Here is a 23,957-nt window from a genome sequence, read left to right on the forward strand (position 1 = left end):
TTTACACATCACCTGACACATCATCTTTTTAATTTTTTTTTTAAAAACGAGACAATAATTATTTTCTCTCCATCAATTTTTTCCTCCTTTTCTCTTTGTAAAACAAATTGCTTCAACGAAAACCTAAGTCAATATCGCCGTTCACAATCTCACTCTCGCGGCAGCGACGGCGGCGCATACAACTGGTCCCATGATGTTGAAGTTTCGGAGATGGTACCAGCGATGCTTGACGGTTCATCCACAGCTCATCAGCTCCAGCTTATGTAGATGATGAAGCTGTACAAAGATTATGAAGACGAGGTGGAAGAGAAGGAAACGGAGACGACTCGAAAGAGAAGTGGCAAAAAAAAGACAAGCCTAATGACGCCAGTCCGATTGGTGAATCGGCAAAGGAAGAAGAACCCATTTCGAGCAATTGGAATATGAACTGGTGAGTTTGTGTGTTATATCTCTTGGGATTGTTCATTCTGAAATTTAGGGATTTAGGGAATTCAAAATTATGAAATTTAGGGATTTAGAAAGCTGGGTTGTTAATCACGTACTCAGGGATGGTTGAGTTTTTTTTCCCTCTTCTAATTGAGTTTCTTAGTGCACCGTCATCCTCATCGTTAGACCCAAACGATCCATATTTAGTAATTTACGCTCTCTTGTGTATCTTAAAGTTATCTCTTTTGTTTGTTTTTCAAGCCATCAGATGGAGGACAGTTAATTTTCTTAGTACATCATATGGAGTTTACAACTTTAACGAGCTCGGGTTACAAAAATGTACATCTTCTTCTCATGTGGATGAATCAGAGAGCTGTGAGACCACATGTCAATGTGCTTCTCATGAAATACATGTTTTTGGAGCTATAGGAAGCGGTGCTAGCAGCGTTGTTCAACGCGTGATTCATATCCCGAATCATAGAATTCTAGCTTTGAAGAGGATTAATGTCTTCAAAAGGGTAAATATAGTGTCTTTCTTGATCCAAGGGAACATGTGAATATTTTCTTCATAATGTTTTTTGTTTTTGAATATTAACTGATTTGGTTTGAGCATTGCAGGAGAAAAGACAACAACTGCTTACAGAGATACGGAGCACTGCAGGACTTGTGGATTTTCACAGAACGTTTTATAGTCCAGACTCGGGACAAATCAGCATAGCTCTTGAATACATGGATGGAGGGTCTCTTGCAGATATCTTGAAAATAACAAAGAAGACACCTGAGCTGGTTCTGTCATCAATGTTCCAAAAGCTTTTGCAAGTAAAGATACTTAACCTTTGTTTTGTGTTATGTTTTGTGTATATAAATTTATTCTTGATGATGCGATTTCGTTTCAAGGGGTTGAGCTACTTGCAAGGATTAGAAGGCTTACCTCTCTTCCTTGGTATGTATTACAATTTAAAAAAAAAAACATAGACAACATTTTACACAACAAATTATTTCCAACTTATTATAAGCCAACGAAATCTAAATAAAGCATGTACAACTAACAATCTAATTATTCTTTTTAAAATTAACTAACAATCCAATTTCTTCATCAGTTTTAGCGAAAGAGAAGAAAGATTGAAGAGCAGCTTCTCTATCGTCTACTCCAGCTTCTCTTGCGTTATTACTGCAACTATTTTACGACTTCTATTCTATTTCTACCTCCACTATGTTTTCTGCATTTGATAATTTAATTATCAGCTTCATGTAATGTTTTATTACTGGAATACAATTAAATATAAAAACATAATTATAATTAAAAAGCAAAATACAATAACAAATATAAGAATAAAACAAAATGAGAATATATCAAAAAAATCAAATGAATGAATGTATCTCTACTACACAACCCCGCGTGTATACGCGGGTCTTATCCTAGTGTTATATATAAAGAGTGCTCAACTCTCTCTAGCTGATTGACACGTCATCACTGGAGAGGTTGACACATGTCTCATACAATCTTAATTAATAAAAAAATTATTCTTGAAAAATCTAACGTCAATCTCTTCATCCTCCTCGCGAGTCTTCCCGATAAGTTTTTGGTCGACGGCCATGGACTTTTTGTCACACGATGTTTGATTGATTTTCACGAAAATCTTTTCAAGAGATTTCGATCTGCCTCAGAAAACTTTCCTGGAGCAACCGAAGCTCCTCCTGATTTACTGCTTCTAATCAGGGACCAAAAACAATCATTTCCGTACATTCTATAAGCATTTCTTCCCATTTTTGCAGGTGATTTTAATTTCTTTTTTCTTTGATTCAGCATTGTGATCGAATCCAAATTTTCGTCTCTTTTCCCTCTCTTCGATTTTGTTTTCTCGACGGTCCCCAAACCATATACCACAACTTTTGGAGCTCCTTGTGTGAAATAAAACTAAAGATGATAATAAGAAACACGTCTGATGGATTAGCTTCTGTGAGCATTAACACCATTGATTCTCTACCAGACGCAGCTGCACCATCTCCTCCTATGGTAAATCAATCTGAGTGGCGCTACGTGCCAACTGTAACAGAGGAAATGAAATTAACTTCAGATGTCATGGGAAGCCGTCTAGGAAAACCTCCATCCTCCATGGAAAGTTCACCTCCTTTCATATGGTCTGCTTTAAGTTCCACAAAGGTCCAAATCCAGCCATTGTCCACAACTGATATCCTGCTTCAGATATGGGTTTCTCGCTAGGTATCTATAATCTCGCTTCGTATAAACTTAACTGGGAGCTTTCTGCGCATGAAAATGCATCGTCGTCAGGGACATGCCAAGGCTATCCTTATTACATTACTGTTCTTCAGTCTGAGTGAGAGCTTTATAGCTTTAGAAAGCATGAAAATATCTTATGGTATGATGTTTCGTTGTCCTCTGTGTATTCGTTTTTATGGTTTACGTCTGAGTTTTCAATTTTGATTGTATCCACTTGTTGTCAAGAAATGGTTTTAGTAGGAGAAAGATGAATTTTTATACTAAAAGTGGGGAAAAAAAGGATGAATCTTATTTGTTTGTGCCGTGGGATAAAAGATTACATACACTACTCATGGCCATTATAAGTGTTTATACCTTTTAACTATAATTTTATTTACTTGAACCATTTATAAGTTAGTTCTATTTCGTTTATTTAGATTAGATTATGTTTGATTCTTGAGAGGAATATTTGAGAAATTGGAAATGCAGAAGAATTGGGGTTTGAATTATTTATTGGGGATTAAAATGACGTGTCCTATGCCCAATTATTAAAAAGAAAAATCATGTATATAAAATTTCAGTTGAGTTTTTAAGTTTCAACTAACAATGTGTTCTCAAAAAATTTTACTTACCCCAAAAAAATATTATATACCAGCTTGCAAGAAGGCGCATAGTGATATCTGCAGAGTGAAGATGGCGATTGAAAACGCAATAAAAAGATCCAGTATTTGAAGAGGATTGTTTGCAAGTCAATATTCTATTGGAGTGGCTTGTCAATTTTTTCTTACGTCATTGGTGCTATATTTTTTGTATCACATGTATATTATGTAAAGTTCATTTTGTTTCTGTTTTGGCTGCAGAAACTCTTTAAGATGGAGTGAAGGAGCACTACTTGGATATGAATGTCCTTGCGAGTAGTAGAAGCTATACATGAAGTTATATTAGACACTCATGGGTCAATGTCCTTCTGTTTCAGTCTCGCCCACTCAAAGCTATCATTATCTTCTATGATCCAGAGTCAGACATGTTCTGTCGTTAGTCTTATATGAGAAGGAGGTCCTTCTCGCTTGGTGGTATGCATCTTCTCTCTCTCTCTCTCTCTCTCTCTCTCTCTCGTCTGACTAATATGTGTGTTTTTGTTCAGTGATTCACTTAATCGAGATCGTTGTGTCTCTTTAGCACTACCAACAAGACAAAACAGTTACAACAATGTCTTCATCCTAATCATTGGGAGGACTGGTCTCCTACTACAATAATCTAATTGTTGGATGTCAATAGGTTTTGCCAATTAGTCTAATTATCAATAAGACATTGTTGGGCTAGAAATGTGTTAAATCTGTGTATGAGGTATCCGTTGATGATAAATACATTATCAAAAATGAAAAGTGAAAACTATGAAGAATATTTTGTTGACAATAAGTTCAATGTACCGATTAGTTTAACACGTTAACTGTCTCCATCTGTTTTATTATAAAATATGTATACTTTATATCATAAGTTATTTCGCTTATTCCATTCTACTTAAATAATAACAATAAAAAAAATTTCAGATCTACATCAACAAAAATCTGTATTATTTATCAAAATTTTAAAACAGCCAAAAAAAGTAAAACAAATCATTATTATGAAAACTACCTGCACGTAGTGCGCACACTCATCTTGCGATGCAGATATTTGCTATAAATCAAACATCAAAAACGATGAACACGTGTGACATTTGGTAACCATCAAACATTTTTCATTTGCTAAACATCAAACATTGGTCTAACCTTAAGGTTTCCTAAATCTCTGAATTAAACTAAGAACACAGAACCAAAAATGCCTTCTACAAGCGTGTTAAGCATCAAACCAAGCTAAACATGCAAAAAAAAACTGAGCTAATAAAAGACATGAATGAACACAGAGAAATCATAGAACCACACTTATAAGCTCAAAACCAGCGAATCGACATCAACTAATCATTCTCAGCAAAACAAATCCAATCAAATGATATGAAGAGGAAGAAAAAATGAAATTACCTTAAGAAATATCTGATCTTTTTCTTCCTAACTTGACTAAGTATTTCTTTCATCCTTCAATTCTTATGTCTCTCTTCAAGAATATTTCTCTCACAGTCTCGGTAATTTCTCTAACCCAATTGTACTTCCCCTACGTATACAATACAATCTTTGTAAGTATAATAAGAAAACAAATTAGAACTATGTAAACAGAAAACATTACAATCTTTATCGAACATTACCGCAAATGTTCCGGTAATCTGGTTCTGACTCTGGATTCTGCTCAGCCACTTGTTGTTGGTTGGGATTTTGCTGCTGGTGAAGAATCAGAACTTCCTCAAGATAAGCCGGCGGATAGTGGAGAGGCGGCAGCGGATATTGAAGAGGCGGCGGTGCCAGAATTTGATGAGGATGAGGCGGCGGTTGCTGGTGCTGTTCAGGGTTTAGAGTAGCCGGCGGATGTTGAGCATAGAGAGGAGCCGGCGGATGTTGTGCGTAGAGAAGAGCAGGCAGTGGTTGTGTCGCTGCTGGATACTGGGTTGGAAGCTGTGAACGAGAGATAGCGATGGCGATGTCGACAGTGTGCCGTTTGAGGATGGAGTCGAGGAGTGCAAGGACGATCCCCCACCATCGATTTGTGTCCCACCTCCGGTTAATCGGCTCCCTTCGCCGGATTTGCCGCCACAACCCTTAGTTGAACTTTTTGGTGGCATTCTTAGGAAATGGAGAGATTTAGGAGGAGAAGAAGGAATTTGGAAAGATATTTCGGAAGAGAAGAAGAAAGATGATCTGTTTGGGAGTATTAGGTATAGATTCGAGAGAGATTTAGAAAAAATTTGAGAGAGTTAGGGTTTGTCGAAGAAAGAACAAAATTGGCTAAGTGTTTAGAAATGATTGAGATGAATCGAAAGTGGGAGAGAGAAAGGGTTTTCATGTATAATAAAATTGTGAGGGTCATAGATTAGTCGCAACTGTGGTCGCATATGAAGAATGGAGGGATTATTTTGCCGCTTGATATTTCATAAAATTTTCGTACTTTTTGAAATAGTCACAAATTAGTCGCACATTAAAGTCATAAAGTAGTCACTAATAGAATTTATAGTGGCAAATAAGTTACAAACTGTGACTCTTTTGTGACGACAATTTGTTAATCGCAATTCTATACCCTAAACCCTATAATTTTAGGGTTCTGAAGGTTTGAATATGTTGTTTAACTCTTTTTTACTATACTTCAAAAGGATAATGCCCCTCTAAATGAATAAAATAGAATTGTCTAACTAAATTATGAAAGTTCAGCTTTTTGAAAATGATCTTATGTATAATACATGTAACACTTATAAGAAATGTTTAGGGTTTGCAAACATATGATTAATTAAAATATGTGATATTTATTTATTTTTTCTCTTTTCTGAATATTTAAGGTATAGATTTGTTCAAATAAAATTTAAAATGTTAAACATATCATATTTAGAATTCGGTTTTGAAGTTTCTCTTTTTAAGAGTTTAGATAGTCGTTAAGTAGTAAAAAATCAGTCTCAGATTCAGGTGTTCGTCGCTAAATAGTCGCACAATCGACACTCTTGGCGACTAATATACAACTACACTAGAAAATGTTTGTTAGTAAATGTATAACAGAGGTAGTCGCAAAATAGTCAGTTAGTTACGACGTTTTTCTGACTCCTTCCCAAAATTTTTAAAAAAATTTTCAAGCTGAGAGTCAAACTCTCAACCTCTAATTTCTATACAAGACTCATATCCAGTAAGCTGCATTTTTAACTCATGAATTGTAGTTTAGGAAATGAATATATAAGCTACACTAAATTTTTACATTTTTTTTGGATATGCATACTAGTTATGTTATAAAGATAAATAAATTATACAAATTAGAGTATTAATCAAATTCTTCATCATCATCATCTGAAGTTGATAAGTTACAAAGAGATTCATCTTCTGCTTCAGCGTCTTCGATTTCGTAATCAATTTCTTCGCAAGGTTGAATACCCTCTACCAAACTATCAATTTCGATTTCCTCAATCTGACCTATTAAACCGACATCAACTGTTTGCTATTTCTAAAACATGTTGAACTTGACATTCATTCTCTTTTTTCGATGTGAGACTTTTACCACTTCAAATTTTTTAACTTTATTGGCAGACAACTTTGCGACACAACAGTAATGACAGAAAAACGTGGCAAAATGGTCGCTGATTTGCGACTACGTTACAACTACATTTCCCGACTAAAAATACAGTCGCCATATAGTCGCAAATTGAGACTGATTTGCGACTATCCCTAAAAATTGAACTATTCGTCGCTAAATAGTTGCTAATTATTGACTACTTAACGACGCCCAAGTTTCGTCATTAAATACCAAATAATATGTGTTTATGTTTTTGGTAGTCGCTTTGTCGTCGCAAAGTAGTTACAAAGTAGTCGCAAATATTTGCGACCAACATTGTGGTCGCAAACGGTAGTCGCAAAAACTGTGTTTTCTTGTAGTGACATGCGATATGACGAAATAACTCTTTATCTTCTTCGCTACTTAACCCATCGTAGCTGACTCTCAAAGTCTTCTGAATGTTTCCATCTAGCCTATTACGAAGCCTAGGAAGCATATCCATCCAATCCCCTATGTTCCTCCCTCGCAAATACGAACCCAAAACGTTGAGACCCAAAGGAAGACTAGCTGCACGCTTTCCAACTTCAGAAGCAAGTCCCATGAAACCATAAGGTGGTGAATCTTTCTTGAAAGCATATCTGCAAAACATCTGAGAGCTTGCTTTTCAGACGGGAGACCAACATTGTAAATATATTTAATCCCATGGGCTCTCAAAAGATGCTTGTCTTTTGTAATCGCAATGATTCTGCTCCCACGTCCAAACCACTGAGTTCGACCAGCCAAGGCATCTAGCACCACTTGATCATCCAAATCATCAAGAACAATAAGAAGTTTCAGATGCTTTAGCCTCTCTCCCATTGCACCTATATGATCCATCTTTATATCCCTTTTCCCGAAAATCTCAGACAGAAAAGTTCTTTGCAAATGCAACTTCATGTTATAGTCATCTGGATTGGCCTTGTGGTAGTTTTTCTTACACCTAGATATGAAAGCACTGTCTATGAAGACACTACCTTGAAAATGACGAGAGAGTCGACTAAACAGAGCTCTTGCAATGGTAGTCTTGCCAATCCCCGAGGAGCCCCATATCCCAACCATCCTCACTTGCTCGGATTCCAAACGCAACAATGAACTCATCTCTGCTACGTGATCTTCGATGCCAACAAAATCCTCAAACCCCTTTGATAGAGTTAAATCCAGTTTAACCAAAACATCATTGGCGATTTCTTCTATCATTTTTGATTCATTATCCCTAACAATAGCAGCAACAAAGAAGATAATCGATACATAAGCAAAGAAACAACAACCAACAAGAATCAAAAAGTGCAAAAGACCGTACCATTTCGAAGAATGATATCCCAGCATATTAGCTACATCAGTCAAAGCTCTCCGCCACAGATTTTGCTCATCCGGTGTTTTGTTCTGGCAAGTCTTCTCAAAGACGTCCCCAAAATCGCCGTTCTGTTTCCTAACATGAGAAGGATCCAAACCGTAGAAAACCGGAATCACCAATAGACCAGTTTCATCTTTGCAGTTAACAATCTCAAGCAGCTCGTTCAAGCACCAGCTTGAAGATGCGTAGTTTCTGGAAATGATTACGACGGCGATCCTCGAATCCCTAATCGCTCATGTAAGCTCGGGATCTAGCGATTGGCTTCTCTCGATCTCGTTATCTTTGAAAGCAATTATCAATTTCCGATCTAGCTCCTTGAGAAAGTGACTGAGGAATTTTTGTCGAACATCTTCTCCGCTGAAGCTCGGGAAGACGTCGTATACCCAATTGCGAGGAAGAGAAGAAGAATGAGCCATGAAAAGATGCTTAGGATGAAGAAAAATGGCGCAACGAATGAGAGATTATGAGACTCGAATAAAAAGAAGACGTAAAGAGTTCGCTCACCTTCGTCGTCGTCTCCGATGAAACTTGACTGAAGATTCCTTCCTCAGTTGACTCTTGAGTTGACTGGGTGGTGTTTATTTTTTCTAATTTTTAATTTTGTTTTGTCAGCAGCCTTATTTTATTTTATTTTTTAAGGAAACATAAATCAGTAGTGAATAAAACTCTTTTTTTAACGTCATCCAGTGAAGTAAAGTACAAAATATCCATCCAATAACTCTTGAGCCTTCAATTTGTTAATGTCAAAAAATATGTTTGACACTTACCAATTTGGCTTACAGATATGAGAATGGGAAATTGCGTAAGATGATTTGGTAATAATTATTTATTCATTCTGGACACTATTTGATGTTATTATTGAAAGAAATATACCAATACATTTGATTAAATTAATTCAAATCTATATTCAAACATTTGTATGACAACAACATCCGCTGTATTTATTACATACGCCAAAATCCTCTTTATGTTGTTTACAAAATTCAGTGCAACCAACGTCCCCATTATGACATGGATCAAATCCTCCGTAGCAAGTCACGGCGTCAAACAATATTCTATTACCTGTTTATTTATAAAAATCATTAAACCAATATGCACATTATTCATAAGGACAAAAATCAAGTCCATAATTATTAAGTGAGGTATTTATTATATAAAGACTCAGTTGAGTCTCACAAACTTGACACATCAGCACTCATTTTTATGACACATCAACTCATTTATTTGTTATTTATTATATAAAGACTCAGTTGAGTCTCACAAACTTGACACATCAGCATTCATTTTTATGACACATCAACTCATTTATTTGTTATTTAAAAAATTAAATTAAAACTAATTATTTTCATAATCATTTTCTCTATAATTTGATTATTTATTATGATGGCTTTTTAATTTCAGCTTTTGATGTCTCCTATTCTTAATGACGCTTCAAACATTATTAATATGAAGATTTTTTTTCTACATGTTTCAACGCATATATGAAAGAGAAAAAAAGAGAAGAAAAAAGTTAAGATAACTCTAAATTTTCTGATAAATCTCTAATCTATAACTTTAAATTGTAACTTATGCACGTTCTATGTAGAAGCCTACAACAATAAACATTATCCACATATCTACAGTTTTAGATTTATTTATTGGTTACGGCCAGAGACAATAACGATAACACTCAATTGTGTTCGTTTAAAGGAGAAGAAGAATTTTGTTCGAGAATTCTATAAATAGTAAATAGCAAGACGACTTTCAAATTTGCTGTGATCAAGAACTCTCTTTTTTTTTTACTTTACTGTTTGAATATTAATTTGATACATACATTTCTCAATTATGGTGACTATGAACTTATGAAAGATGATTAGTTACTCTGAGAATTACTGATAAACTTTTTTTATCTTGCTTATTTGGGTTTTCAAAAGAGAAATTTGCTACTAATTTAATTTTTGTTACTAAACATTTTTTAACTTACATGATCATAGAAAAAGAAAAAAAAAATTATTATGACTTTTCATATTTTGATTATTAGAGAATCTATAGGGGTTCGCTTAACGGAGGGAAGATGATCAATTATATTGGCAAATGGTTAGCGTTATATTTCCAAGTTGATGATGCAGTGATCTTCTTAACATGGTTTGAATAAAACACTATAACAAATAATTGAATACAATACATGCATGGAAATCAAAGTAAACGAGCGTTGGAAACAAGCAAGGAAAAAAATGGAACATTTGTTTAGGTAAGTTAAAGATAACCACCGAATTTAGTAAACTTGAGTAAGTTTTACAAAAAAGTAAAAATTCGCTAATGGTTTGTTCTAGGTTGAATTTTATTCACATAACAGAAAAAGAAGAAGTCATGGGTGGTATAATGATCATGTAAGCTACTCTGATTTGAAGAACAATTTGATGCCGCAAATTTTTTTGTGTTTGAATAATCATGAAAATTATCTTACTACTTTTGATACCAGTAAAAGAAAATATTAATTACATATCTAGATTTGATGGATTCTTATATCAGATTTGTTTATGATGTTCAAAAAAAAAAAGATGGTGTAGTCTTAAAAGAAGAAATTAACGGTTTTTAGTAAATGAAAGTTTAATAAGTTTTTTGAAGACAAAAGAAAAAGCCAATATAAAAGCCAACCAAACTAAGAATATTTTAAGAAAATATGTAAAAAACTAACAAAAAAAAACCAATAAATTTATCCAAAAAAAAGAGCCGATAAAAATGCTAACAAAAAAAAAACACCTTAAGAAAATAAGTAAAAAATTAATTTTTTCTACATGAATATCCAAAAACAACCAAAAATCTAAATTTAATTTAAGTTTTAAGCATTAGATAAATAATAATTAAAAAAAAAACCCACGCATTTGCGTGGGTAATCATCTATTCTTATATATAATACTTGCTCAACTCTCTCCAGCTGCTTGACACATCAGCACTGGAGAGAGTAACATGTGGCAACTTAAAATCTTCATTAAAAAAAACGCTCACTCTAAAAAATAAATTGAGACAAGTTAAAAAGAAAAACACTCTCTTTCCTGCGTGACAAACTCATCTACTCAGAATCCTCAAATCCTCTCTGATATGTACTTTCTGAGGATCATTGTGAAACTTTTTCTCATTATCCTCTCTTTATGCCTATTTACCTCGGGTATGTTTATTTGATTCATATTTACTTCGTGATTTTGAAAGTTCACTTTTTCTTTTGCAAAAAAAGATATGAAGGTAGCGCTTTAATTACAGGAATCATGGAGAAGTAGAGATGTCGAAATCTCACAAGTGGTTGGTTAATTCATGTCGAGGATCTAATAAGGTAAAAAAAAAATACTCTTTGCTTCAGCCTTTTTTTTCACTTCATAACTTCATAATTCTGGTTTGTTCATAAGAACAGTTTGATCTCAATCTTTCTTTTGGCAGAACATAGTCAGCACACCGGTTCTTATCCCAATAACTACTTCTTACTCAGTATTCCCCTGTTTTGTCATTATGCCAAAGAACTCGGTCATTTTTTCATAGAAAGCAGGTCCCAATGTTCAACAACTCTAGCCAGACAAATAACGCAATGGTGGATTTTAAACAGTCACAACACAATACATTATGACAAAAAAACGTATTAGTAACGACCTTAATTGTTAGTAACGGATACATTAACTACACCTCAATAAACACATCAACAATTGGACAGACCTATTATATAAGCTCAAAAACAAAATCAGAAAATTCAGAGATCAAATTCACTGTTCAACAAAACTTACGGAGAGTTCATTTCCAACATTGATCTTCACAAAAAAAGCAGGAAAACTCAGCTTAAGAACTTAGAGTAAGTTGGACCCAAAAAAAGAAAAGAACTTAGAGTAAAATAAAATAAAATAGACCGAGTATCTCTTCTAAATTCTAACTTTCAGTTCCAGTTAGCAGGAACCAAACAAAGAAAGGCAATTCCTAAAACTAATGGTCACTCCAACTTCTTCCTTTTTTTTTATAATTATTATTTTCCTTTTACTCTTCCTTTCTTCCTTTTACTCCAACTTCTTCCTTTCTTCCGATAAGTTTAGTAATTTACTCAGTTACAATAATATGTATTCCTTTGGTTTGCAGTGAACAAACGAAGTCAAGCAATGGAATTGGTGAAAGTGGAGCATGAAGGTTAAACTACTGAAATATAAACACCAACAAAGATATCTGCTGAAATAATTGGTAAATAATAAATGAAAATTGGATCACCGGATCCAGAAACAGCAAGATCAAAAAGAGCAATGCGGATATGCATTAGAGAAGCCAAAAAAAAACAGGTTCCGTCTAAAACTATTCTATATAAATTTTCAAGTATGAACTGCATAAAAACCTTTTCTCAAAAAAAAAAAAAAACAGTATGAACTGCATACTTATAAAGACAATAGCTATAATGTGTTCAAATATGATATTAAGAGATACGATCTTTTACTTCATATCTATTGTCCTCCATAAATATATATGTACTTTTTCACTACAAAACTTATATTGAAACGAGAAAGTGTTATCAACCGACGAAAAAAAACAAAACGACATAAAATTTAAATTAAAAAGATATAAACAAATACCCGCGCATTGGCAGGGGTTCTCATCTAGTAAGAAAAAAACTAGTACCTCGTGTTGACAGTGTTGTCGTACGACTCTGAACAAAAGATATGATGAAAAGGATAGTGAATACAAATGCGACTAATTTTTTCATGGTGATAGCCATTTTGTGATGATATTTTCTTAAGACTGTTTAATGAAATTTTTCTCACTTATATCGCTGGTTATACATATAACACAAACATTGGAAAAAAATAGAAAAGAATATATAATGATCTCTTACCTAATCCATATGAATGGAGATTTATTCGATCAATAATCAAAATATAGTCAAAGGACCATAATTTATAGAGATATGTTGAATAGAAAAATGTCAATGGTTTTTACTAAAATGGATGGAAGAAAGGCAATTCGAAATTTTAAAATTAAAAAGTAATACAGAGTAAATGTTCGGTTTGAGGTTAAACTGAGAAACTTTTTCCCCAATAGACACATGTCATTTTAATAGTTTAGAATATCAATTAATAGTTATATGTTGTTAACTTTGTTATAGATTATAAAATATGATTATTTATCTATCAAGCTCTATATATTATGCATAAATCTAAATTATATATTAATATTATTTTAATTAATATTAGTTAAGGTTACACAATAACATTTAAATATTTAATTAGTGTTAGCATTATTTTGGCTAAAAAATTAATAATAAATATATTAGATAAAAAATCTGAGATTTTAAAAAGATATATTTTGATAATTTCTTAAAATTATGTATAATTCTTATTTTATAAGATTTTATCATAAAGATTCTCTAATTAAACAATATTACATATATTACTATTATTATATTGATGATATACTTTATCGGTATCTCACCAATAAAAACTAGGTGTTTAGTCCGCGCCTTGCGCGGGTGGAAATATTTCATCAAATAATCATATTAGTTAGATGATTAAATTTACCAAATATTTATTATTAAAACAAACACAAATATAACAACAATGTTAAACATATGATCAACAAAAACATAAAAATAAAATAATAACTAATAATACTTATTTGCAGAAACTAAAAAAGACCAAGAAGACCAATAATTGTACCAAAACCATATTGATTAAAAGAAAACAAAAAAACAGATTTTAAAAAATTATAAATTGCTTTTTTATATACAACATTCATAGTCTTGTTTTATGACTTTATTTTTCTGGATGTAATCAAAATCTTAAGTCATTTCTTTATCGTTATCCTAAAAACAACAACATAAAACTAACAAAGCGAAAAAAAAACTATACACTTATAATTAGTATAACAGAAATTAAAAACACGGAAAGATGAAATTACAGTGATAGAATGTCGATCAATAACTCTCTTTCTCTCTCTCTCTTTATCTCTCTTTATCTTTCTCTCTCTTTCTCCCTCTCACTCCCTTTCTCTAAATTCCTCTATCTCTTTGTCTCTCTCTATTTCTCCCTTTTATACAAGTAGGAGAAACCGTCATATCATAATCTTATAAAAAAGTACAAGTAGGAGAAAACGTCACTTTTCCACCAGCATTTCAAACAGGGTTTGTACCAGCTTAATATTCTTAAATTCCATATCTCATATTTTGTTTTAGCATACATCATTATGTTTTGAGGGCCACTAACATCTTCTCTTATGGAGCATAGATAAACAATCTTTTTTGTACCTTTTGCCTCTCTTTCTTGTCAATTCTTATCTTTTTTTTGGATTCAACAATGTAACATCTAATATCTACAAACAGCCCATTAAACAAAACCAAAGATCCATGAAAGCAAAAAAAAAAAAAACAGAGGCCACAAAAGATGAAGAGCGTTCTGAGAAAGGAAGATGACATAGAATATAAAGTCTAAGCTAAAAAACCACAGGAAAAACACAAAAAAAAAAAAAAAAGTAAAACTCATAATTAAGACCAGATACGTGTTACACAAGAAACATGTATATCCTAAGAAACCGAAACCTCGAACGAAAAGAAACAATGCATACAGCACTCCAATATCTCAGAATGAACAGAAAGCGATAAAAGTAAACCCATGATAAATAAAGAGGATTAATCGAACAAACCTCATGGGAAGCCAGAAAAACTGAATCTGGGGGTTGTATCTATGACAAAAGAAGCACAGGGACGTGATAGGATTGGGGTACCGATCAAGTCAAACCTGGATTCTTAAAAAAAGGATACAAAATACAAAGATGCTTCAATCAAAGGTAACCAAAGGAACAAAACAAATAAACAAAACAATAGAAGAGAGAACCTATACTGGGTAAAAGAAACGGTCAAAAAGGAAACAAAGAATGAAATCAGTTGATCAGATTTAGATCTTCGACAACCAGATTTAGGATAATCTAAAAACAAAGATAGCAAAGAGATTCGAAGACGTGAATACCAGATTCGTGATGAGGAAATACTTGTCTAAAGAACCAGTTACAGATTTATACAGAGGTCAAATCTCCGCCATACGAAAAAGAGATCAACATGGGAAGAATTTGAGGTTTCACAATAATTCATTATCTCCAAAGTAAAGAATCTCACATGGATTCCCTGAATCAACGTCATCAACAGCAAATGGAGATGGAAAGTCAAAACTTGAAAACCTTCTCCTTCAAAAAAGTAAAACAAAATTCGATCAGTACATATATAAACGAATACACATAAAGCCCAAAATATACAAACCATATTAAGTATGGCTAATCTTATGTTGATTCACAACATGAGACACATAAATACCTGATATTGACCAACGGAAACAAACCTTAAGAGATATGAATGAATATATTTGAAGCCCCAAGTTGTGTAACATTTAAGAAACACATGGCTTAAATAGCAGTGTAACCGCTTCACATAGCTCAAAAGAATATTGAAAGATTAGGAAAAATGACTCAAAATCTCCAAGAAAAAATGAACATATCGAGGCAATTGTTGATCGAAAGTCGCAAGCTTTACAGCTTTTTTAAATCAATTCAAATACTCATACCCACCAAGGAACATGGTTAACAATTTAAAACAGAATAGATCAAAATCAAATTTGTAGAATAGCTATTCTATAGATCCATCTCATAGCTAATGAACTGAAACTATAACAAAGGATTGATGGGATTGTGTTATTGGAAACAAATGATGACCAAAACCCATTTACGGCGAACCAGAGCCATCACCACCAAAACCGAATTTAGAAGGTAAAAGATAAGAATTACAGATGAAAAGGAAACTTAATCCAATGAGAAAAACAAAAAGTTGGTATGTTAATCATCATAAAGTTAATCATCTCGCAAATAACCAATTTAAAAGATAATGCTAGGTTAAACCTACGATGTGAATTATCATGTCAAGAATGTCATACTTAAAAAATATGAATGGGTTTGAGGTTTTTTTATTATTATTATAACGGCGGCCGCATGTGATTGGGCTGTAGCCCCAATTAAGTTTTTCGTGTGTTAACACAATATTAACCTACACGACCAATTAGTAACTAAAATCGGTTGGATTTTTGGTAGACATTAGGAGACTTTTTTTTAATATAAAACATTTTTAAACTTAATTTGAACTATTAATTATATTATAATATTAATTAATTTTTTATAAGGGGTAAAGGGTAATTAACTACCTTGAAATTGAATGAGAAAACTTAAAACTAAAATTTTTCTTCGCTTATATTATATATGATATGATATAATTATAATATGAATTTCTCAATGAACCAAAAATATTAGTATTATAATATTTGTAAGACAGAATTAATTAATGGTTCAGTTTAAGGTTGATATATATAGAAATAAAATGATAAGAAATACGGTTAAATTAAATCACTTATTCCGAAATAACATCGTAAATAAGGTGGATATGAGCATATATTAGAAATTATCATCCTCACCTGAAGAAAGGAAGTTAAAGGGGCTAGGGAAAATTGGCTTTTTCATACTTGATCTTTCCGAAAATGTTTAATTCATGCTTAAACAATTTGAAACCTACTTAATCCTTTGAATTTTTTGAATTTCAACCTTAAAGTATTGGTTTTGTGCGAAAACATATTTCCGTCTAATTAAAGTTAACTCGACGTCAAAGCTCGTCTACGTGGACGCCACGTCACCTACGTCGTGTTTTGAATGGTCGAAGTTTGTTAAAAATATTGACAAATGAGAAAACGACATCTTTTAATGTTTTTCTTCAACCCCTCGACACTTCTTCTCCTTGTTTGTTTTCTTTTTGTTTGTTTTCTTTTTGTTTCGATTTGAATGCTGATCCTGGTTTCCTTGTTTTGGATATTATGTCATCATTATATTATGAAGTATGAGTTTGGGTTTGAAACAGAGTTTAAACCACGAAAAAGGATAGTAACCAAGAATCCTAAACAGAGTTGGTATTGTCACGTTAGTTTTGTTAAATCACGTTAGTCACAAGTTTGCCAGAGTAATGGGTATGCAGAATGATTCTCCTATTAAGAATTTGTCTCTCAAGTGTATAACTTGTGTCCATCCAGATATTGTGAATCGTTGGATACGTAATGTGCTGCGGCGTGGTGTTTCAGATCTTGATCTTTTCATTGATTTTTCCTGGGACGATATCAAAGAAACTAGTTACTATCTGTCTGAAGAGATGTTCGTAAGTGGGACACTAGTTAAGCTAAAATTAAGAAGTGAACGATCTGTTGATTGGTGGCATCACGATATGGGCTTTTCTTTACCAATGCTTAAAAGTCTTGATATTGACTCGGAGATGATTTTTTGTGATGATATTGAGAAATTTCTTCCTTCTTTCCCTGTGCTTGAGGAATTACGAATGGCTAATATGGAGTGGAGAAATTGGGATGTAACTGTGTCAAGTGCAAGCCTCATAAAACTAAGTCTCCACGACACCGGTTGTGATTGTGAAGGCTTGAAACTCTGGCAAATCCAAAGAGCTTTTCGTTTGATACTCCAAGTCTGCTTTACTTAAACTACTATGAATTTGTTGCTGAGGATTATCCATTAGTTAATATGGAAAAATTATTGGAGGCTCATGAATGGCATACAAAATTTTCAGAGACTTCAATTGCCTCCTAATACTCTCGAGGTCTGTTTTCAATTTTTGTTCTTTCTTCTGGTCTAGTTGTGAAACACTAATTGTAAAATCTAGCTGGGCTTTGTTTCTTGTTTTCAGGGTTCTTAATTCTTTGTTTCTTGTTAACTTTTAAATTTTTAATTCTTTGTTTCTTGTTAACTTTCTGGTCTTCTATTTTCCTAGCAAACATAACATCAATATAAGAGACATTCAAATTCATTTGAAAAAAATAATGAAACCTGTTTTTCGAGGAGCAATAGTATTGAACAAGAAACACAAAGAGACATTCATGTCAATACCGAACGATGCAAAACAACAAAACGTAAGCCACAGACACCAAACGAAATTCTAAAATAAACGAAATTTCAAACGTAAGCCACAGCAATAGTTTGGAAAAAGAAACAAAAAGAAAAAAACTGAAACCAAACAAAATTCTAAAACAGCACTCCTCATCCTCATCTCCACGACCTTGAGGACCCGCTTATGCTCACCTAACACACTGCAAACTCATGACAAAAAAAAAGTCTGGTGAGAATCAAAACATAATTTTCGAAAACAATCAGATTACAGAATTAAAAATTGACCTTCACACTCCATTTTGTGATGGCTGGGTTTGGCTTGGTCCATCACAAAGTTCAATGACATCTACATTGCGCTTAGCCTTTGGCTTTGGAACATAGACTGTTACTGGACACTTTCTAATATTGTGGCCGACAGAACCACAACCTCCACAATGTGAGATTCTACCTTCTCTAGTCAGCTTGGTAATCTTGGCAGGAGGCTCTTGAACCACAACCTCCATCATGTTCGGCTTGAATGATATCCAAAGCTTTTCTCTTAGCTTTTCTACATTGATCGTTGGTGACAACAATGTTGTATTTATCCTCAAATGCATCTTGCATATCAGCAGGCCTGTAATCCGGATTCCTCTTGATGTCATTCAGAAACAGTCTAGCAATAACCCCATCTTTTATTACCTTGCTATGCCCATCTTTCATGCATGTGTGTTCGATGTCACAGGTCTTGATCATGTAGCTTTGAATTGGTTTCTCAAATGCACAATATATTACGAACTTACACTCTCCACCCAATGCACACTTCACCTGAGACTGCTCTGATCCCCATTTAGTATACTTCACATTGTATCCTTCCCTAAGCACATAGTCGACCACTGCATCCTTGAACTCTGCAATGCTGTCGAAGACTTGAGCAAGTTTAAGATCACCACTTCCTTTTTTTGCAAGTCAAAAATCGTCTTCCACCACCACAGTCTTCAGAGTCTGAATTCGGAGGAGTATCCTCTGAAATATCAGCTTGTTTGTCTTCGTCCTCAGCAATAGCTTCTTCCTCAAGCCTCTCATCATCACTATTTTTTTCCCGAGTTTCTTCATCCTCTTCAGGCACATGATCTTCCAAAGTGATTTCATCATGAAGACCACCTCTGTTTTGAGCATCGTCACCTTCATTTTGAACCACTAAATCAGCTACTCTCTCTGGAAAGTTATCATCACGCTCCACGAAAATATCCACAGCTTTTGTCCAGAACACAGCTTCACACATTCTTCGAAAGTTTGCTGATCCATCGCAAATCAACTTGAGCTCCGACAGCTCTTCGAATGGAAGCTTGTACCATATCCTTTGTCCAGAAAGAGAAACGTTGAAGCTCTCTCTAATCTTAGCAAACAAGTCTCTCGGATGACAAACAAGCGATTCACACTCTCCTCCAACGTATCTGGTATTGTTTTGCAGTGAAATCTCAAACTTTCCGTTGAAATAAACTTGAAACGCAGCATCTTCGGAACTAAAAACAGCAACACCAGAAAAAAAACTCAGTATTATATAATTTATATAACCCTTAACCCTGAAGTTACATAGTATTTTAGAACAAATAAGTTTGCTGATCTGTTCACCATAAACCGATCTTAACGCAGCCATGAACGAAAAGCATTAACAATGAACGCCGTAGATTAGCGTTTACATAATCTACACTAATTCAGAATGAAAAAACATTATATAAGCGTTTACCTCATGATCACGCCGAACTGAATGATAAGCAAACACAAACACGACTTCAACAGCGAAATTGCTTTTAGGGTTTGCAAACTTGAGATTGGTTCTACTCTGTTCGATGAATAACACGATAGAGAGAAGGAAACTTAAATGTCTGTTGGGGTTTAATTTTGAAGTGTGTAAAAACTGAATACGACATAGTTTCACATGTGATTTTAGGCCCATTTTTTTTATATGTTATGCCCAGAAACAAACGTTTTCTCATTTGTCAATATTTTTAACAAACTTCGACCATTCAAAACACGACGTAGGTGATGTGGCGTCCACGTAGACGAGCTTTGACGACGAGTTAACTTTAATTAGACGGAAATATGTTTTCGCACAAAGCCAATACTTTAAAGTTGAAATTCAAAGAATTCAAAAGACTAAGTAGGTTTACGCCAAAAAATTGTTTAAGCATGAGTTTAACATTTTTTGAAAGATCAAGTATGAAAAAACCAATTTTCCAAGGGGCTAGTAAAACAAAAACATAATAGTGGATTTGTATTAGTTGAGGGTCAATCTATGACGATCTTTAAAAAAAAAAAAAAACTTACAATTTTATAATTATGCGACTACAATTGGATGCTGACCCATATAAATAGGGATGTGTATTTTTCAAAAATAACTACGTTATAAATGATTTTATTTGTAACCTTTGTTTCAAAAAAGAACTAAAAGATTTATTTTCGTCGCAAAAGCTTTCTTCCAAACTCTTCAACTACTATTATTTTTCTGAAAAATGGTTGGTTGCTTGACAACCATTTGTGATTTGTCAAGCAACATGCTTTCTAAATATTTTTTCCACATTTACATGTAAGTATGTAACTGTATACTTGCTACAAAAAAAAACTAACTATTAAAAAAAAAATATTGTCAAGTTTGTAAAAACAAATAAATCCAATCCCATAAAAATGATAAAATGATTTTGTGATTTGTCAAAGTGAGACACACAAAAGCTACAATGTGGTTCTTCTACCAACGGCCACAGCTATAACAGTAATAGTAATCGTTGTTTCTAGTCCGTTTAAACGAAGCCTTCATTATCTCTATTGTAAGATTTGGGTTACTGGCTGCAAACAACTTCAACTCATCCGAGCTAACAATTTTTGATATATTTGTTTTGATAAACACTAATGCAGCGTCGTTGAGGGCGTTGTCGAAAGGGATTTGGGCAAGCTCCAAAATGTCAAGAGCATTAGACAAATTTAAAGAAGATATGAGCTGGTTTCTGCATAGATTTCGTAGATGTGGAATCTCATACTTATCGGCCGCGAGATAGAGTGACCGAGCATGCATTTCTTCACAAGGCATGGTGCCATCACTGTACAAGAACTCAACCAAAGCTTTTACCTCTTCGTGTTTCATCTCTGAGAGAGTGATTATCTCCATTCCTAACGAAGCTTTGGACTCATCCTGCTCCAGCATCTTCCTAAACACCTTAGATCTTGCGGCCTATTTAAACTCCCACATATTTGAATAAAAAAATAAACATAACATCATTAGCCACCCATAGATACTAATTCCAAGGAAGAACACAAATCTCCTTTTTTAAAAAAAAAAAATAAAGAGCATGAAAGCGTTTCAAGAACTGTTTGATGAACCGATGAAAAGGAATAAATAGAAAGAAAAAGAATAGAGACCAGAACAAGTTTGTGGGCGGAGATAGTTGCACCATCGTCACTGTCCCCTGCCTTGAGCTGCACATCGACTTGCCACTGTTCTTCCAAGACATTTGCAAATCCACCAGAGAAAATGGCTAGGCTGGTCTGTTTCTCCATAACAATATGATATTGAGTGATAGCTTGAATTTGATTGAGTTTATATGGAGAATCCGGAGATGATGGTCAAAATTATGACTTTAAATTTTTCCTTTTACGATTTCCAATACTTTGGTAATAGAGAGGACTCGGAAGAAACATTAATACACTAGGACTTCCGAATCCAAACTTTTAATGTCTCACCTCTCTTGGAATATCTATAAGTAACCAAGGTAAGAGGACCAATCAGCAGTATAAGAATTTATATGGGGTCATCAGTTCCAATATACACTTATTAAGATCACAGATTCACAGAGAAAGAAGAAGAATTCTCAGTTGTGTCAACATTAAATAAAACATCCTCAGATGTGTGATTAAAAGTGCTTAACAAGTAAAATTTAAAACTTAAACAACCAAACATTACCATTCGTTGAAAACTCTTATTCTTTTTCATCCAATAATTTCACCTTGATTCGAATACGTTGTAGATTAGTGGAACTAGGCCTCGATGGTTTCTCCATTAGCGTCGGCTTGCTTCTCCTTGAAGTTTTTAACCGCTGCCTTGATGGCGTCTTCTGCAAGCATACTGCATTGTAACTTTACTGGTGGCAACGATAGATGCTTTGCGATTTGCCTGCAAAATTTTAACCATATTGAGTGATTTCCATAAAGAAAACCATCAAGCTTTATATAATAAGATCGAAGACTCAAGGCATGCAATCACACTAATCAATCATATCATTAGACTTTGATTCCAATAACTGAAACCACAAACGAAAACGCCACTTACGAGTTCTTTATGGTTAAGACTTCCTCCATGGATTTACCCTTGATCCATTCAGTAGCTAAAAAGAAAAAGAAAAGAGAAACATTAACGAACATCACTAAACTTTATAAACTTAGCATTGAGAGGAGAGCTCAAAGTTGTTTCACCATACAAGGTGATAATTCCAAAAACTGAATATACTAACTATCACAAGATATTTATTTTGGAATTACTTAAACAAACATTTGACGAAAGATCTTTTCGAATTTTGACACACGAGATGTTAACAATCAGAAACCTCACATCCGTGACCAATATATATGACATTGACGTTCAACAGATCCACAACTGTTAAAAACATCCAATATATATTTAAAAAATACTGAACATTACATTCAACAGATCCACAACTCAACAAATCTAGCTATTACGAAAAGCCCTAATTATGCAATTAGAAGAGACAAAATCTCTCATAGAGAAAAATATACCAACGGAGGAAGCGGCAATAACGGAGCCACAACCAAAGGTCTTGAATCTGGCATCAACGATTTGACCGGAACCATCGAACTTAACCTGAAGCTTCATTACATCTCTACATTGAGGAGCTCCGACCAATCCCGTGCCAAAATTAGGATCATTGATATCAAAAGATCCAACGTTTCGAGGATTCTCATAATGGTCGATCACATTCGAATGGTACAATCAAGAAGAAGCCACAAGGAACGGTGTAGAATTTCGTGAAGAAAGCCCTAAAAGAGTCGTTTTTGCAGTTTGCCTTAACATTATTGACTCTCTCTCTCGAGCTTATTCTAGGGTTTTCTAGAGACAGATTAAATGGTTAATGGTGTTTATATATGCGAATGCTGTCTTCACCTGGAACTTACATTACACGGTGAATTAAAAGCATATTTTATTTATCCGTTTTAAATTGTTAAGGAAATTTGTAGAAAGGTATTTAAATTTGAACAAAAAAATAGATATTTATTTAACTAAAAATACAGTAAAAAAACTCTATAAATTAATAATATTGGGACTCTTATATTTTATTAATTTAGAAAGTTATTAATTTATAAAGAAATTAATTGAACGAAAACATAAATCTGGAACCTAAAAAATTTATTAATTAATCGAGTTTATTAGTTTATCGAATATTAATTTATAGAGTTTTTAAGTGGAAAATTATTGAAAAACAATTTGCTAAATAATAGTATTGACCACGGTTCATAAGACCACGCAAATCAATTGCGATATGAAATTCAGATTCTCATTTTTAATGTATTTTTATTGATTTTATTATAAAAAAAAATTTCAAAATAAAAGTTGACCTAACACATGATAGAGCCTTTACTCAAAGGTTTACCACATGTGTGCGTAATATGTACCTATGATTATCACAACATAAATTGGGTTTAACTGATGTCAAAAAAAAAAAAAAAGGGTTTAACTCAAGCATGGCTCTGCTAATAAAACCAAAACAGATGTTTCCAAAGTTACAACTCCAGCATGGTTACATGAACGGTGATTTGATCGTTTGATGTGATGCGTTCTAACGTGAAATTCACTGATGGAACTTGAGCAAGATCCTGCCAGCAAATTTAAACAAAAAAATTGTA

General features: G+C 33.6%; 3 protein-coding genes and 1 long non-coding RNA gene across 6 annotated transcripts; 1 reads left to right on the top strand and 3 right to left on the bottom strand.

Moving 5' to 3' along the window:
* The first annotated feature begins 92 nt into the window (after positions 1 to 92).
* LOC112085180 lies at positions 93 to 3,982 on the top strand. 3 transcript variants are annotated; one of them, XR_002898736.1, is made up of 6 exons: positions 93 to 430; positions 688 to 944; positions 1,045 to 1,245; positions 1,324 to 1,369; positions 3,303 to 3,720; positions 3,792 to 3,982. It is a non-coding gene; the product is annotated as an uncharacterized LOC112085180 (long non-coding RNA). The 3 variants fall into 3 exon arrangements; XR_002898737.1 differs by having other exon boundaries at positions 3,508 to 3,720; XR_002898735.1 differs by lacking the exons at positions 3,303 to 3,720; positions 3,792 to 3,982 and adding an exon at positions 1,527 to 1,707.
* A 2,785-nt stretch (positions 3,983 to 6,767) lies between these two features.
* LOC18014546 (disease resistance protein RPS6) lies at positions 6,768 to 8,652 on the bottom strand. Its single transcript, XM_024154223.1, is given in 3 exon segments — positions 6,768 to 7,417; positions 7,420 to 8,015; positions 8,103 to 8,652. Coding segments are annotated over 3 exon segments (1,476 nt in total). The 5' UTR covers positions 8,573 to 8,652; the 3' UTR covers positions 6,768 to 7,007.
* Positions 8,653 to 20,793: 12,141 nt separating this feature from the next.
* On the bottom strand, positions 20,794 to 21,599 carry LOC18014547 (putative BTB/POZ domain-containing protein At2g40440). The gene is made up of 2 exons (XM_006396654.1): positions 21,462 to 21,599; positions 20,794 to 21,273 (listed from the first exon to the last, which is right to left on the bottom strand). The coding sequence occupies exons 1-2, from the start codon at positions 21,597 to 21,599 to the stop codon at positions 20,794 to 20,796; spliced, it is 618 nt and encodes a 205-aa protein (XP_006396717.1).
* A 477-nt stretch (positions 21,600 to 22,076) lies between these two features.
* On the bottom strand, positions 22,077 to 23,127 carry LOC18014548 (iron-sulfur cluster assembly protein 3). Its single transcript, XM_024154423.1, is given in 3 exon segments — positions 22,077 to 22,212; positions 22,369 to 22,423; positions 22,833 to 23,127. Coding segments are annotated over 3 exon segments (486 nt in total).
* Between the last annotated feature and the right edge of the window lie 830 nt (positions 23,128 to 23,957).

Source organism: Eutrema salsugineum, unplaced genomic scaffold, assembly GCF_000478725.1.
Source record: "Eutrema salsugineum unplaced genomic scaffold, Eutsalg1_0 scaffold_3, whole genome shotgun sequence".
Lineage (NCBI taxonomy): Eukaryota > Viridiplantae > Streptophyta > Magnoliopsida > Brassicales > Brassicaceae > Eutrema > Eutrema salsugineum.